This window comes from Arvicanthis niloticus, chromosome 10, assembly GCF_011762505.2.
Source record: "Arvicanthis niloticus isolate mArvNil1 chromosome 10, mArvNil1.pat.X, whole genome shotgun sequence".
NCBI classification, from domain to species: domain Eukaryota; kingdom Metazoa; phylum Chordata; class Mammalia; order Rodentia; family Muridae; genus Arvicanthis; species Arvicanthis niloticus.
In genome coordinates, this window is record NC_047667.1 from 46,916,829 (window position 1) to 46,929,155 (window position 12,327).

Here is a 12,327-nt window from a genome sequence, read left to right on the forward strand (position 1 = left end):
CAGACAGAAGGAATGACTTCTGACTTTCTGAACCACAGTGGAGTAACTATGGCTGACAAGAACTGTGTATTTCATAGTAACTAGTAGAGAGGTCTGTGCATGTTCTCAACACATGATAAATGATAAATGTCTGAAGGGATGAAGATGCCAGTCACATCCCACTTCACATTGTACATGCATATTGAAATGTCATGCTTTACCCCACAGATATGTGTCAAAGATAACACAAGGATTAGGTGATAGCTCCCAGGATAAAGTGATTGCTACCCAGGTGTGGGGACTTGAGATAAATGCTGGTGGGGCGTGGCAGCCCACCTGAAGTAAACCCTTACACTGTGGAGGCTGAACAAACTGGCTGTCTAGACTGACCACATCAGCGAATTCTGGATTCAGAATGAGAGCCTGTCTAGGAAATGAAGTAGAAAGTAGCTAAGGGAGACCCAGGATAAACCTGTGTCCTATACACCTGCCTGTCAACACAGGTTAACACACATGCACACATACACACAATTTTCTAAGTAGTTTTCGGAAAACCTAGCATGTTGCCCTCTCCAACCTGTCACCAAACTAATATTTCCAAAATACAAGCCTGCCATGTCACTTCAACATTTCAAAGCCTCTGAGAGAGCTCTTCACTGTTCAAAAGCTTGTGTGGGAACAGTGGCTTGCACCCCTGGACTGTGTTAGAGAGCCTTGGGGAACATTAAAAAACCCAGGTGTGTAGAACTCACCGCGACCCTCTAGCGTGGGATCTCTGGAGGGACAAGGAGCAGAAGGACACACATCAAAGCTTACGCTGGCTCCAAATGGCAGTGTGAACTGGTAGCCATAGCCTCTGCCTGTCCTTCCCACTGGCTCTCTGGGTTCCTCAACCACTACTAAGAAGCTACCTTGCTTTCCCCCATGCCGTCCATGTGCAGCCTGACTCTCCCAGGTGTCTGGCTGCTCCCCTCAGTCTGTCTTTCTTTCGAGATCTGATGCCATCACTACAGCCCCCTAAAGGCTTTTGTTGGTGGAATTAGATGCACACACACACACACACACACACACACACACACACACACACTTTTTCTATAAGCCACCACCATCCTGATTCACTTCCCGTCTTCTGATAGTTCTAAGAGTTGACCAGGAGCAGCAGCTTGCTTGCTTCCCTCTGCCTTGTGCATACCCAGAATAGGTAACTCTTTGGAAACTTAACCCCTGTTTGTGGGACGAATGTCCAGGCCCATGTTCTGCTCCTGCCTTCTAGTGTATCCCCACTTCTTAAAGTACCTTTCCACTTTGGGTCATCCTGGAGCATGGAATGGCTTCCATTAAGCTTCAGATTTTTGAGGATCCATAACCTGGCTCTAAGAAAGTGTTTGAACTTCTCCCCAGAAACCCATTTCATAGGCCCACATTCCATTACTGAAATGAACTGCTGGGTGGGCCATGTTAAAGCAAGGGGCAGCATGGAGGGAGGTTGTGGGCTGGGACATTGCCCACTCTATAAACACTCTGAAATGAACTGCCCAGATTTCCTTTCCTGCTCACAGTAAACTATTTGAAGGTCAGCTGAATATTTCTCCATGGCAACAAAGGACCTGTGATGCAAAAGGATGCTAAAACAGCTTCAGTCTCCCACACAGGTCAGTTTAGTTGCCAAACCCTGGGGTCTATGAACCTGAGATGGGCATGATGTCATCTGATGCCGTCAAACCCTCCTCTGGAACAAAGGCTATGGGTCACTGACTTGGCTATAGAACTACACGGATATAAAAAGGCCAGCAATCCTAGGGGCAGTTATGAATCATAACATCTGAAGAGGGAGTCCGCCAATCTAGTTAGTCTGTGATGATTTGAATATGCAGGGCCCCCCTAGGCTTATAGATTGGAATGTTTGATCATTAGGGCACTACTTGAAAGGATTAGAAGGTGTGTCCTTGTTGAAGTAGGTGTAACCTTATTGGAGGAAGTGTGTCGCTTCGGATGTGGGATTTAATGTTTCAAAAGCCCAAGCTAAGTATCTCTCTCTTCCTATTGCCTGTGAGTTGTTGTGGTTATGTTGTCTCTTCACAGCCATAGAACATTGACCAAGACAATGTCTCGTCAAGCACACTTCAGAAGCCTGCTAAAAGTTGAGGGTGTTGCCACTGTAAGCTGTCTCTCTGGCTTTAGGCTAGTGTGCTGGGAATGGAATCCTTTGTCCAGGAAGCTGTTTCTTGCTAATAGGTTTGAACTGATCACGGTGATCTCAAGGACTTTTATTTGCAGAGATGAGGCACATTTGTGCAAATAAGTAGAGAACAGGGAGAAGGGATCTGAGAAGACATGGAGCTTGAAGGCACTAGAGAAGGGCCTAAGACAGAGGAGGAAGTTACCTAGGGCTTAAGCCCCAAGGAAAGTGCATCAAGACTCAGAGTATCTATTGCCGAGAATATCTCCCCTCCAGGAAAGTCTTCGCAGCACCAGTCTCTGCCACAGGCCTCACCACCTCCGCAGCTCCCCTCAGCAGTAATCACTTCCTGAAGATATAGACTGACTTGTCTCTCTCATCCTCAGTCCCCAACTCTAGAGCTGATCGGTTATTTACTGACCACCTCGACCCCTGGGGTAGAAGCATATCTTGTTTATTGTCAGCCTTTGCCTGGCATATGTAGAACAAAGTATGAAACGGAATCCTCTGTTTATTTGGATAGGTTTGGCACTTAGAACAGAACTTGGTACATGGAATAAACGAGCAGATGAACAAAGGGCAGCGTACAAGCTCCGTCAGCACCAGGACTGTATGACTTGTCCGTCTGTTCCCCTAGCAGGCCTCCACTTCCTAGATTCTTGACTCAATGAAAAATGTGCACCCATTTTTTTTAAATGATAAGCCCCGGTGCTGGGTGAGCTTCAGCCCTCTCAGCATCAGATCCAGCCATTGCTGTTGTGTTTGCCTGGCTAGATGTGTTTGCCTGGCGAGGGGTGGGGATCCTGAAAACCTGAAAGGCTGGCACAAGTGGATTCTGATGTATGGCTTGGCATGAACCCAGAGGTGGAACCTAAGAAAGCTAATCAACCACACACACCCTAAACCAGAGGGGAAAGTGCAGCTTCTAGAACACTTGCCCCTCTTCCCACTCCCATACTTCTGCTGCATTCCAAAGAACACTGGTTTCCATGTCTACTGTCACACAGGTAAGAGACTACAGCCAACCAAATTCCCGAGTAATGCTCAAATTTTCACTTCAGTCATGCTTAATTTAAAATTCAGGGGGAGAAAATAAATAACACAAGACATCTTTTTTTAAAAATCAAATGGTTTATTTTTGTTTTCTTGAGTAGGAATTTAAGTTACTTCAATGGTCACTGACTTGGCTACAGAAAACCTTCCAAAATGATACCAAACACACAAGAAGAATGGTATGAGGAAGCTTCCAGTGTGGGGAGCAGAGGTGGAGGGAGGCTGTGGGCTGTCCAACCAGGGGATGGGGGGAGGCATGGAGGTGAGTCAGGAAAGGCTGAGGGTACCAGTTATTTAGAGACATGGGTTATTTAAAGATGAAATGACTGCAAATTTATTTACAACATATGCAGATCTATGGAAGAGCTTATGCGAATGTCTGGAAAAGGGGCAGTTAAAAATAGCAATAAAATGGGAGCTTTGGTCTCCAGAATGCTAGAGACTAGTCAGAACTTAACTATGAATGTGTCATGGCCCCTTTGTAGTCTCTTCGTTCTTCACCACACAGAAAGTTTAAAAGGAGTAAGATTTATACTTTTCTTTCAAAACCAGGAGAACCAGGAGAAAACTAGTAGCAGGTTGCCTCAGCTCTGACCCCCTGGGGAATCAGAACCTCACTTTGGTATTTTTCTACAAAGATCTATATTATCAGATGGATACAGAAATCTCCACCAATTTCTAAAGATTTCCAATTGGTGGTCTACTGGATGATTGACCTTTTTGCCCTCGTTCAATACATCTGTCATTAACGATGGGCTGAAACACCTTGTGGTTCCAACACTGTGTCCTACCCATATATACTGTTCAATTATAACATTGTTGGCTTTCAGGGACCCCAGTAGAGACAGGCAAACATGCAGATGACATGGAAGGAACCTCTAAAGGTCAAAGTGTGATGACGTCATTAGCTCTGTGTACCCAGCAATCCAAGAAGTTAGAGGTTATGAACATCCCTCAAACTTCAGCTTCCCAGTCACCACCACCCACCCCGCCTGCCCTGAGCTTGTCTTGTCTCCTGTGAAGACAGCTCAGACAGGCCTTCAGAACATTCTTGCCCTTCCTCCGATGGAGCGCTTCTTTCTGCCAGAGAAACGGTCTCTGCTGTAACCAAAGGGGCGGATTTTCAGCTCCACATAAGGAATGGAGAACTCATGTCCTTTCCACGGCTCCCAGTTCACCCCCTGTGAAACAAATAAACAGACAAACATCAAGAAAAAGTATTTGGAAGAAGAGTAAGGTGGTCTGTGGTAGGGAGGATCCTAGAGAACAAGAAATCACTCTGTTTCTGATGGAGAAGGAAAAAGAAGAGGAAGTTCTGGTAGTGATGGGTTATGAGCCAAAATAGGAGGGCCAGATCATGTACCTTCTCCTGAAATTTGACAAGCTGAGTGGACAGAGAAAGAAGCCTTTGTGGTGGAAAGATGGGGTGTGAGCCCAAGATGAGAGGGAGGCACAAGGTTAACAAGGGAGTCAACTTAGGCAGAGAGCAGCAGATCAGCTACTGCTGTACACTGTTCTTTTCCAACAAATAAAAGGCAAAAATAAACATATTAATTAGCCAATTGTGTAAAATCATTTTCAATTTAGACTGTTTAGATATTAGTGCTGGGGTAACAAATGGCCTGCTGAAAACTAAATTTCATTTTATGTCTTTTGACTGGTGAGCACAATAATATTTAATTCACTTAATAACCTTGCAACCTGGCCAATAAAGAGCCCAAGTGACCAATTTTTATGTATTTTAATTTGTGAGGTAAATAATAAACAAGAAGCTAAATGGCTTGCAGACCGAGAAAAGCACATTAACCAGATGAATGTCTTTTATTAGCAAATGCAGGGATGGTTTAGGGCATGCTGGCTGCTCATTTCAAATATTTGATCTCTGATCACAGGCTTCCCTAGTCAGCCCACATGCTGCCACCATGATTCATTGGGCCAACCTTCCTCATTCCCCTAGGGGCAAATTTCTTCTTCCCTTAAAAAAAAAATCATATAAGGATTGGGAGTCCTGGCTATGTAGTAAGAACCAAACTAATAACAATGAACCTGGATTTGAGAAGTGCTAATATTTACAGTAATATTGGTATGTGTGAGTTCTGGGGAGAGGTGTTGTCCTGAAGGCCAGGATCAGGACCTAGGGTTAGAAATTAGAGACCCAAGGCAGGTTTATGGAGGACAGGAGATTGACTGTAAATAGGAGAAAGGTATAATTTTCAAGAAGCCAAGAGAGGTCACAGATGTCCTGTAGCCAGCAAAGAGTCACCATGATACACAAGGGTCATGGAGGTCCAGAAAGTACAGACAGGAAAGTTTGCAAAAGAGGAGCCCTCACATACACTGAGCTCTGAACATTGTCCTGACAGAGGGACAAGAACAGGGTGCAGCAGACTCTTGGTGTCTTAGGCTGAAGTGGAGCCAAGGCTGAATCTGACCCAAAGTCAAACTGTTTACCTAGTGATCAAGGGACCCAGAGAAACAGCTCTGCTCTAATGGCAACCAGAAAAGACAACCAAGTATCTGGTTTTCAATTTAATGTTTGTTTTCTCCTTGAATTCTGCATATTGAAATTTTATTGGCCCAATTTGGTAGTATTCAGGGGCAGCTCTTTGGGGGGCCATTTTAGATGACCCCCAATAAAAAAGGAGGAGGTCAGATGACCTCTTTCCATGTCATGTGAAGATTTAACTAGGTTTCTGTCTCCATGCTAAGTAGCAAAGCCCCATCAAGAATGAATCTGCTGGCACCGTGGTCTTGGATTAGGAAACTCTAGAACTGTAAGACATGCAAGTCTGTTTTTAAGCCACCTAACCTGTGGTAGTTAGTTACCACAACCTGATCTATAACAGTGTCTGATTGTGAATTAGTAAGGTACATTGATAGCTAGGTATGGTGTTGCACACCTGTAACCTCAACCCTCAGGAGGCTAAGGTAGAAAGATTCAGAGTCCAAGGCCAGCCTAGGCCATATAACAAGAGTCTGTATAAACAGATAAATAGCAACAACAAACATTTAGCCAGATGTGGTGACAGATGTCTATAATCCCAGAACTTGAAAAGTAAAGACAAGAGAATAATGAATTTATGGCCATCCTCAGCTACAAGGCAAGTGTGAGGTCAGCCTGGGCTACATGAGACCTACCCTGGCTCAACAGTATTATAAAAGAAACTTAAAATGAAGTGAGACGGCATGTGATTCACATCATGGGGCTTTGTATACCAGTGACAATGAATCACCCACATGCAGCTGAATAGAGGTGTGTTAGTGTGATGCACACCTTGTAGTATCCATCGTCTGATACTATGAACCCTGAGACATAGCCTCCTGACCTGACTGGAGGCTTCAGAGAGAGGGGGAAGTACCACTCTCACCTAGATGGCATCACTTTGGGAGTAGAGACAGGCAAGCTTGTGAGAGAAAAGCTGTTTACCTGCCACTTACCTCACTGTGCTTGGTCTCCCCGTATTTGCCATTCGGATTGGCCAAATGGCAGTTCTTATACCACCATCCACCATGATGTGTCAGCGCACAGTTGCTAAGGGCAATATCATTGTCTCTGTCGAAAGTCGTGAACTTCCATCCATTGTGGTAGGTAAGAGCATCCCCTGCAGGAACGATACGAAAAGCGTCAAGAGCTACGAGAAAAGAGGCCCCAGCAGGAAACATCGAGGACTGAAACACCAAGGATTCAGGTGTGTATCACAGGTGGTCACAACTAACTCAGAATGGAACAGGGTGTAGATGAACAGGTTGTCCTTGATGGCTTGACCCTCAAACACCAGATCTGGTTCTCCATCAACCTCAACAACATTTTCATTTGGAAGTTCTACCATCACATCACGGGTCTAACCACCCTTCACTTAATATAAACACTCTATGTTCTTCTGCATTTACTACATTGACCATTCTCCCTGCTGCCTCTGACCCCAAATCCATACACTTTGATAACATACCCTTGATGTAACCTTCCTTTCTCAAATCGCCCTTCCTGCCTCTACACAGGAGCCACCCAGGCCTCTTTTCATCTCTGAGGGCCTGTGTTCAGCCAACAACCTTCCTTCTCACTCCATCTCCCAGCCCCTGTGGGAGTGCCCATTTCACTCTCTTCAGCTTAGCATCCTACCTTCCACCACAGAGAAGATTATTCACTCTACTTGCTCTGCAGGCTTTTCACTGGGCTGCCCCCTATGCACAACCTCTGACCCCATTGTCTCTACTAGTGTGGGGAGCAGGCCCACTTGCCCTCCATTGGTCAAACCCTCACCTCCCTTACAGTCTAGCTCAACTCTACTACTAAAGGAGATTCTCCTCGTTGATCTTCCCCTCCCCCCCTCATTCCAGCATGCACACTCACACACACACACACACACACACACACACACACACACGCACCTGAACTTCGAGAGCCCTTCTGGGGACGTATGTAAAATTTAATGCTTCGTTCCATCTTGTCTGGAATCTGCTTTAATTACTTCACTCATATGGCACCTCTTTCCCCTACCACATTCGTCATCCATTTAGAAGTTTACTTGCTTTTTCAGCTCATAAAAGGCAATAAGAGCCCATATCAATCACAGGCTTAATCAAGTTCCCCGCCTGCAACAATGACACTCACATTTACATCTAATTGCTGTGATTCTCACAGGCCTGCGAGGTGGGCAGGCCTCTTCTGGATCCCACATGGAAAGAATGTCCTGGGGATTCACCTATAGCAACCTAAGGTCCCAGATGCCACAAATGACCTTGCCAAGAGATCAACCATTAGTCCTCAGATTCTAAAATGACAATTCTATCTGAAACACAGATTCCCCTGGGGCCTCCTCAATCCCACAGAGGACTTCATCCTTCTAGTAAGTATAGTCTGTCTCAGATAGCCTTCAACAATAGTTCTGGAGGCAATCCCCAAAACCTAAATCACCGGCATTACCTGAGAACCTACTAAAAATGCAAATTCTAGGTTTAACCCAGGCATACAGAACTGGAGATCCACACTGGGTGGGAGCATGCCATGTGTAGGTCAACAGCCCTTCATGTGGTCCTGGCACAGCTGTAGCTTCATCCACACACTTATTCAGAGGAAGTACACTTTCCCGTGATGGGTGAGCCCCATACTAGGCTCTGACAATACAAAACAGAAGAGGTTCTTGTTCTTGAAAACTCTGTTGGGGTGAGTTAGAGCAGGTATGCAAAGAGTTCAAAGGGTTGGGGACATGGGCATAGAGGTAACTTATACTTAGGAAGTTCAAGGCCCCCAGTTCAGTCTCCATCATCCCCTGCCCCTCTGGAAAGTTAATAGCCCCTTGTGCAAAGGGAAGTGTGGTGGTATGAATATGTTTGGCTCATAGGGAGAGGTGCTGTTAGGAGGAAGTGAAGGTGGGCTTTGAAGCTACTATCATCGTGGAAGAGTCAGTCATTTAGCTGCCTCAGAATAAGATGTAGAATTCTCAGCTCATCCAGTGCCATGCCTGTCAGGATGCCGCCATGCTTCCCAATGATGATAATGGACTGAACCTCAGAAGCTGTAAGCCAGCCTTAATTAAATGTTGTCCTTTATAAGAGTCGCCTCGATCATGGTGTCTGCTCACAGCAATGGAAACACTAAGATAGGAAAGTAGCAATTTGTCCTTCCAAGTCTGTAAACTCCAGAGTGATCCCTTGGTGCCTCACCCAGCAAAGGCAGGATCCTTTGGTGCTTCCACACCAAGATGGCCTCGCCTCCATGAGTTTCTTCCAGTCAAATGAAAAGACAGACTGTCGCTTTATTTGTTTACATTTTCTCCTCCCTCCAGATTTCCTGCAGACAGTTAACTACAGCTTGAAATAACACACAATGGCTCCCCTAGTAACATTCTTTTAATAAGCACAGCTTTCCTAGATTGAATATGAAGTTCTCGGAGCTTATTTTCCAAGACCCAGACAAATGCTTTCTCGAAGATATCTTCAGTTATCTAACCTTGGACCCTGAGCTAGAAAAAGGAAGTGAGCTTTGGTGTGTTTGGAACATTTATACTATTCATTATTATTATTATTTCTGCATATGGATTTTCTACCTTTGAGAAACTGAAGCCAAATTATTGTTCAGAGTATAGAAAATGACTATGCTCATGGATCAGAAAATAACTGGCCCTAACTGAGGTATTATTCTGAACCATGAATTTATTTTCCCTAAGTAAAACCAAGTTAACCTGGGTGTGATGGACACTCCTTGACCCCAGAACCCTGGAATCTAAGGCATGAGAATTGTAAGTTTGAGGCCAGAATGGACTACATTGAGGCTCAAAAATAATGAATTAAAAAATAGGTAAGCCAATGATGTTTAGACTCCCGCGTATTAGTGTTAGGAGAAACTGCTAATGAAGTCTATTCAAAACGTCCTGTCCTTTGGCTTTGCTGGAAACTGTTCTTCTTGGGTGTGGTTTGGGAGGGTTATAGAAGACTCACAGGTCTAAACCCACACTCAAAGTTATAGCCACTGTCTTAATTGGGGTTCCTATTGCTGTGACAAAATACCACGGCCAAAAAGCAAGTTAGAAAGGAAAGGATTTATTCGGCTTACACTTCAAGATCATAGTTCATCAGTGGATGAAGTCAGGACAGGAGCTGAAGAAAAGCTGGAACCTGAAGGCAGCAGCTGATGCAGAGACCATGGAGGGTGCTGCTTACTGGCTTGCTTCCTCTGGCTTGCTCAGCCTGCCTTTTTCTAGATCCCAGGACCACCAGCCCAAGGATGACACCACCCACAATGGGATGGGCCCTCCCCACCTTGATCACTAATTCAAAAATGCCTTGCAGTTGCATCTCATGGAGGTATTTCCTCAAGGGATGCTCCTCTCTCTGTGATGACTCTAGCTTGTGTCAAGTTGACATACAAAACCAGTCAGTAGAGCCACTGCACTGGTGACTGTCCATCTTAGCAAAATGTCACTCTGAGTCCCACTTTCCTCCAGTGCTTGATAATGCAGAAAGAATGATAATGAATCTGCAGCCTCCACCTAAGACCTAAGACCTAAGACCAGGAGAAGCCATAAACATTATAGCCCCTGTGAGTCACATTCAGACAAAGGGCTGTGAGGCTAGACCTTGAATATCTGTTCCCTGAGATTGAAGAGAGCAAGGAAAGAATTGTGGTGACCATCTAGCTTTTCTTCTCTGTGAATCTATTAATTCTTTTTGGCTCAAATGCCAGCCTTTAAAAATCCATTTCAGTCAGGCAGTGGTGGCACATGCCTTTAATCCCAGCACTTTGGAGACAGAGGCAGGCGGATTTCTGAGTTCAAGGCCAGCCTGGTCTACAGAGTGAGTTCCAAGACAGCCAGGGCTACACAGAGAAACCCCATCTCAAAAAAAAAAAAATCCATTTCAAAATATAGGATACACTGGCTTGGGTTAAAACAACTCTGTGTAGACATTGTCAGTGTTGGACTACAAAGTGTTGCTAGAGATCCTCGATCACACTGCCAAGTGTCCCTAGGAGGAGTCCCCATCCCTTCAGCACCCCATAATGGCTGAGCCCCATGCAAGAGGGGCATGACATAAGCTGTAAATAGTTGGGTAGCCCAATGGAAACTGGCAGATGAACAACAACTTAATGGTAGAACTCATAGAACGCCTGTAAGATTCAGCATCAGAAATTAAGCTAACATTCAGTTGCCTTGCTGAAGTTTCCTTTGGAAGAAGGAGGAGGAGGAGAAGGAAGAAGAGGAAAGAGGAGGAGAAGGAAAAGCAGAACGAGAAAAAAAAAAGGAGGAGGAGAAAGAAGGAGAAGCAGAAGCAAGCCAAAGCACTACGATTTTAGTGGAAGTGAGAAGCTATCGGTCCAGCTGGATGATCTGAGGTGGGGACAAGCTGAAACCTTACCTTTCCACCAATGCTATGCATCTCTGCTGTAATAAAAGCATTAATGAAGCTAGACTCAGGGATAGATGGCACGCATAGAGATAGGGAGACCTTCACCTTCCATTTAAACATCTGTCTTCTACCCTGTACCTCATCACAGCCAAAAGCTTCCTAGAGTTTAAAACCCTCACTGAATCCAAGCCTAGACAAGGAAAGCAAAAATGCCACTGACCCCACCGTTGTAATGCACGACATAAAGGTAGGAGTGACGACGACACTCACAGGAAGACTAGATGAGACTAGATGGCTGCCTAAATGCTATGTGATTTGAGAGTCTCCCAAGGCTTCCTATTAAAAAAAAAAAAAAGACATCCTCCACTGGCTGGCCCTATTGGCCTGAACACCCTTAGAATGGGAATCACCCCCTAGTCACAGTTAAAATGCAAATAAGGTGCCTGAGAGGAGAATCACATGCATTTAAGAATATGTTGACTCCCTTTCCATTAACATCAGCTCATTTGCTGAATTGTGTTAACTAGGCTTCGAAAAGGCAATGTTTAACAGTCCAAGAAAGGAACGGGAAAGAAAGGGACAAACTGGAAAGATGGTTCTGAATGAAGTCTCAACCAAGAAGCCAGGAAGGACGCCAGGTGTGGAGGAAACAGGAGGAACAGGAGTCAGAGAGAAACACCTGACTTCAAACATGTCCAGGAAGATCTCAGGTAAGAGGTAAAAACTGAGACTCTAACCTGAGAAGTAAAGCCTAAGTCTCACTGAAAGCATGAAAGATAGTCAGATAGACTACAGGTAGGCTAAGACCAGAGCAGGAGGAGGCCCATAAGGGAAACTGAGGGCTGGCCAGCAGGTCCTTTATTATTCTAAATGGTTGGAGAGACTGAAGCCATCAGAAATGTAATCTGATCTCATTTAAAGATGACATAAGAATTATGTAATGGGCTCGGTCCTCTGAGACAGTGAATTTATGTAATTTTAGTATGAAATTATTGTGATCACTGTGTGTGATAGTATATTCCTTAATCCCAGCACTCAAGAGGCCAAGGCAGAAAGTTTACAAGTTGCATGCTAGTCTGGGATACATGAGCAGAGCCTGTCTTAAAAATAATAACCATTATGATCATTTAAATCATTCTGTAACTACCCTGATAATCACAGGAATAAAGGTCCATCTGTGTTTCCCATTTGTATCCAAGCTGACTCTTCCTCCTTGAATTAAAACAAAACAAACAAACAAACAAAAAAACCAGAAAAATTCTCACTGACTG

General features: G+C 44.7%; 1 protein-coding gene across 3 annotated transcripts in view; it reads right to left on the bottom strand.

The window, feature by feature from the left end:
- Positions 1 to 3,269: 3,269 nt before the first annotated feature.
- The window catches only part of Tnn (tenascin N), a 66,896-nt gene continuing 57,838 nt past the window's right edge, over positions 3,270 to 12,327 (bottom strand). For all 3 annotated transcript variants that reach the window (XM_076941453.1, XM_076941452.1, XM_034513320.2), the window contains 2 exons: positions 6,650 to 6,813; positions 3,270 to 4,392 (listed from right to left, as the gene is read on the bottom strand). In XM_076941453.1, the coding sequence (XP_076797568.1) occupies positions 4,252 to 4,392; positions 6,650 to 6,813 (305 nt within the window). In that variant the 3' untranslated portion in view covers positions 3,270 to 4,251. The remainder of the gene's footprint in view (positions 4,393 to 6,649; positions 6,814 to 12,327) is intronic.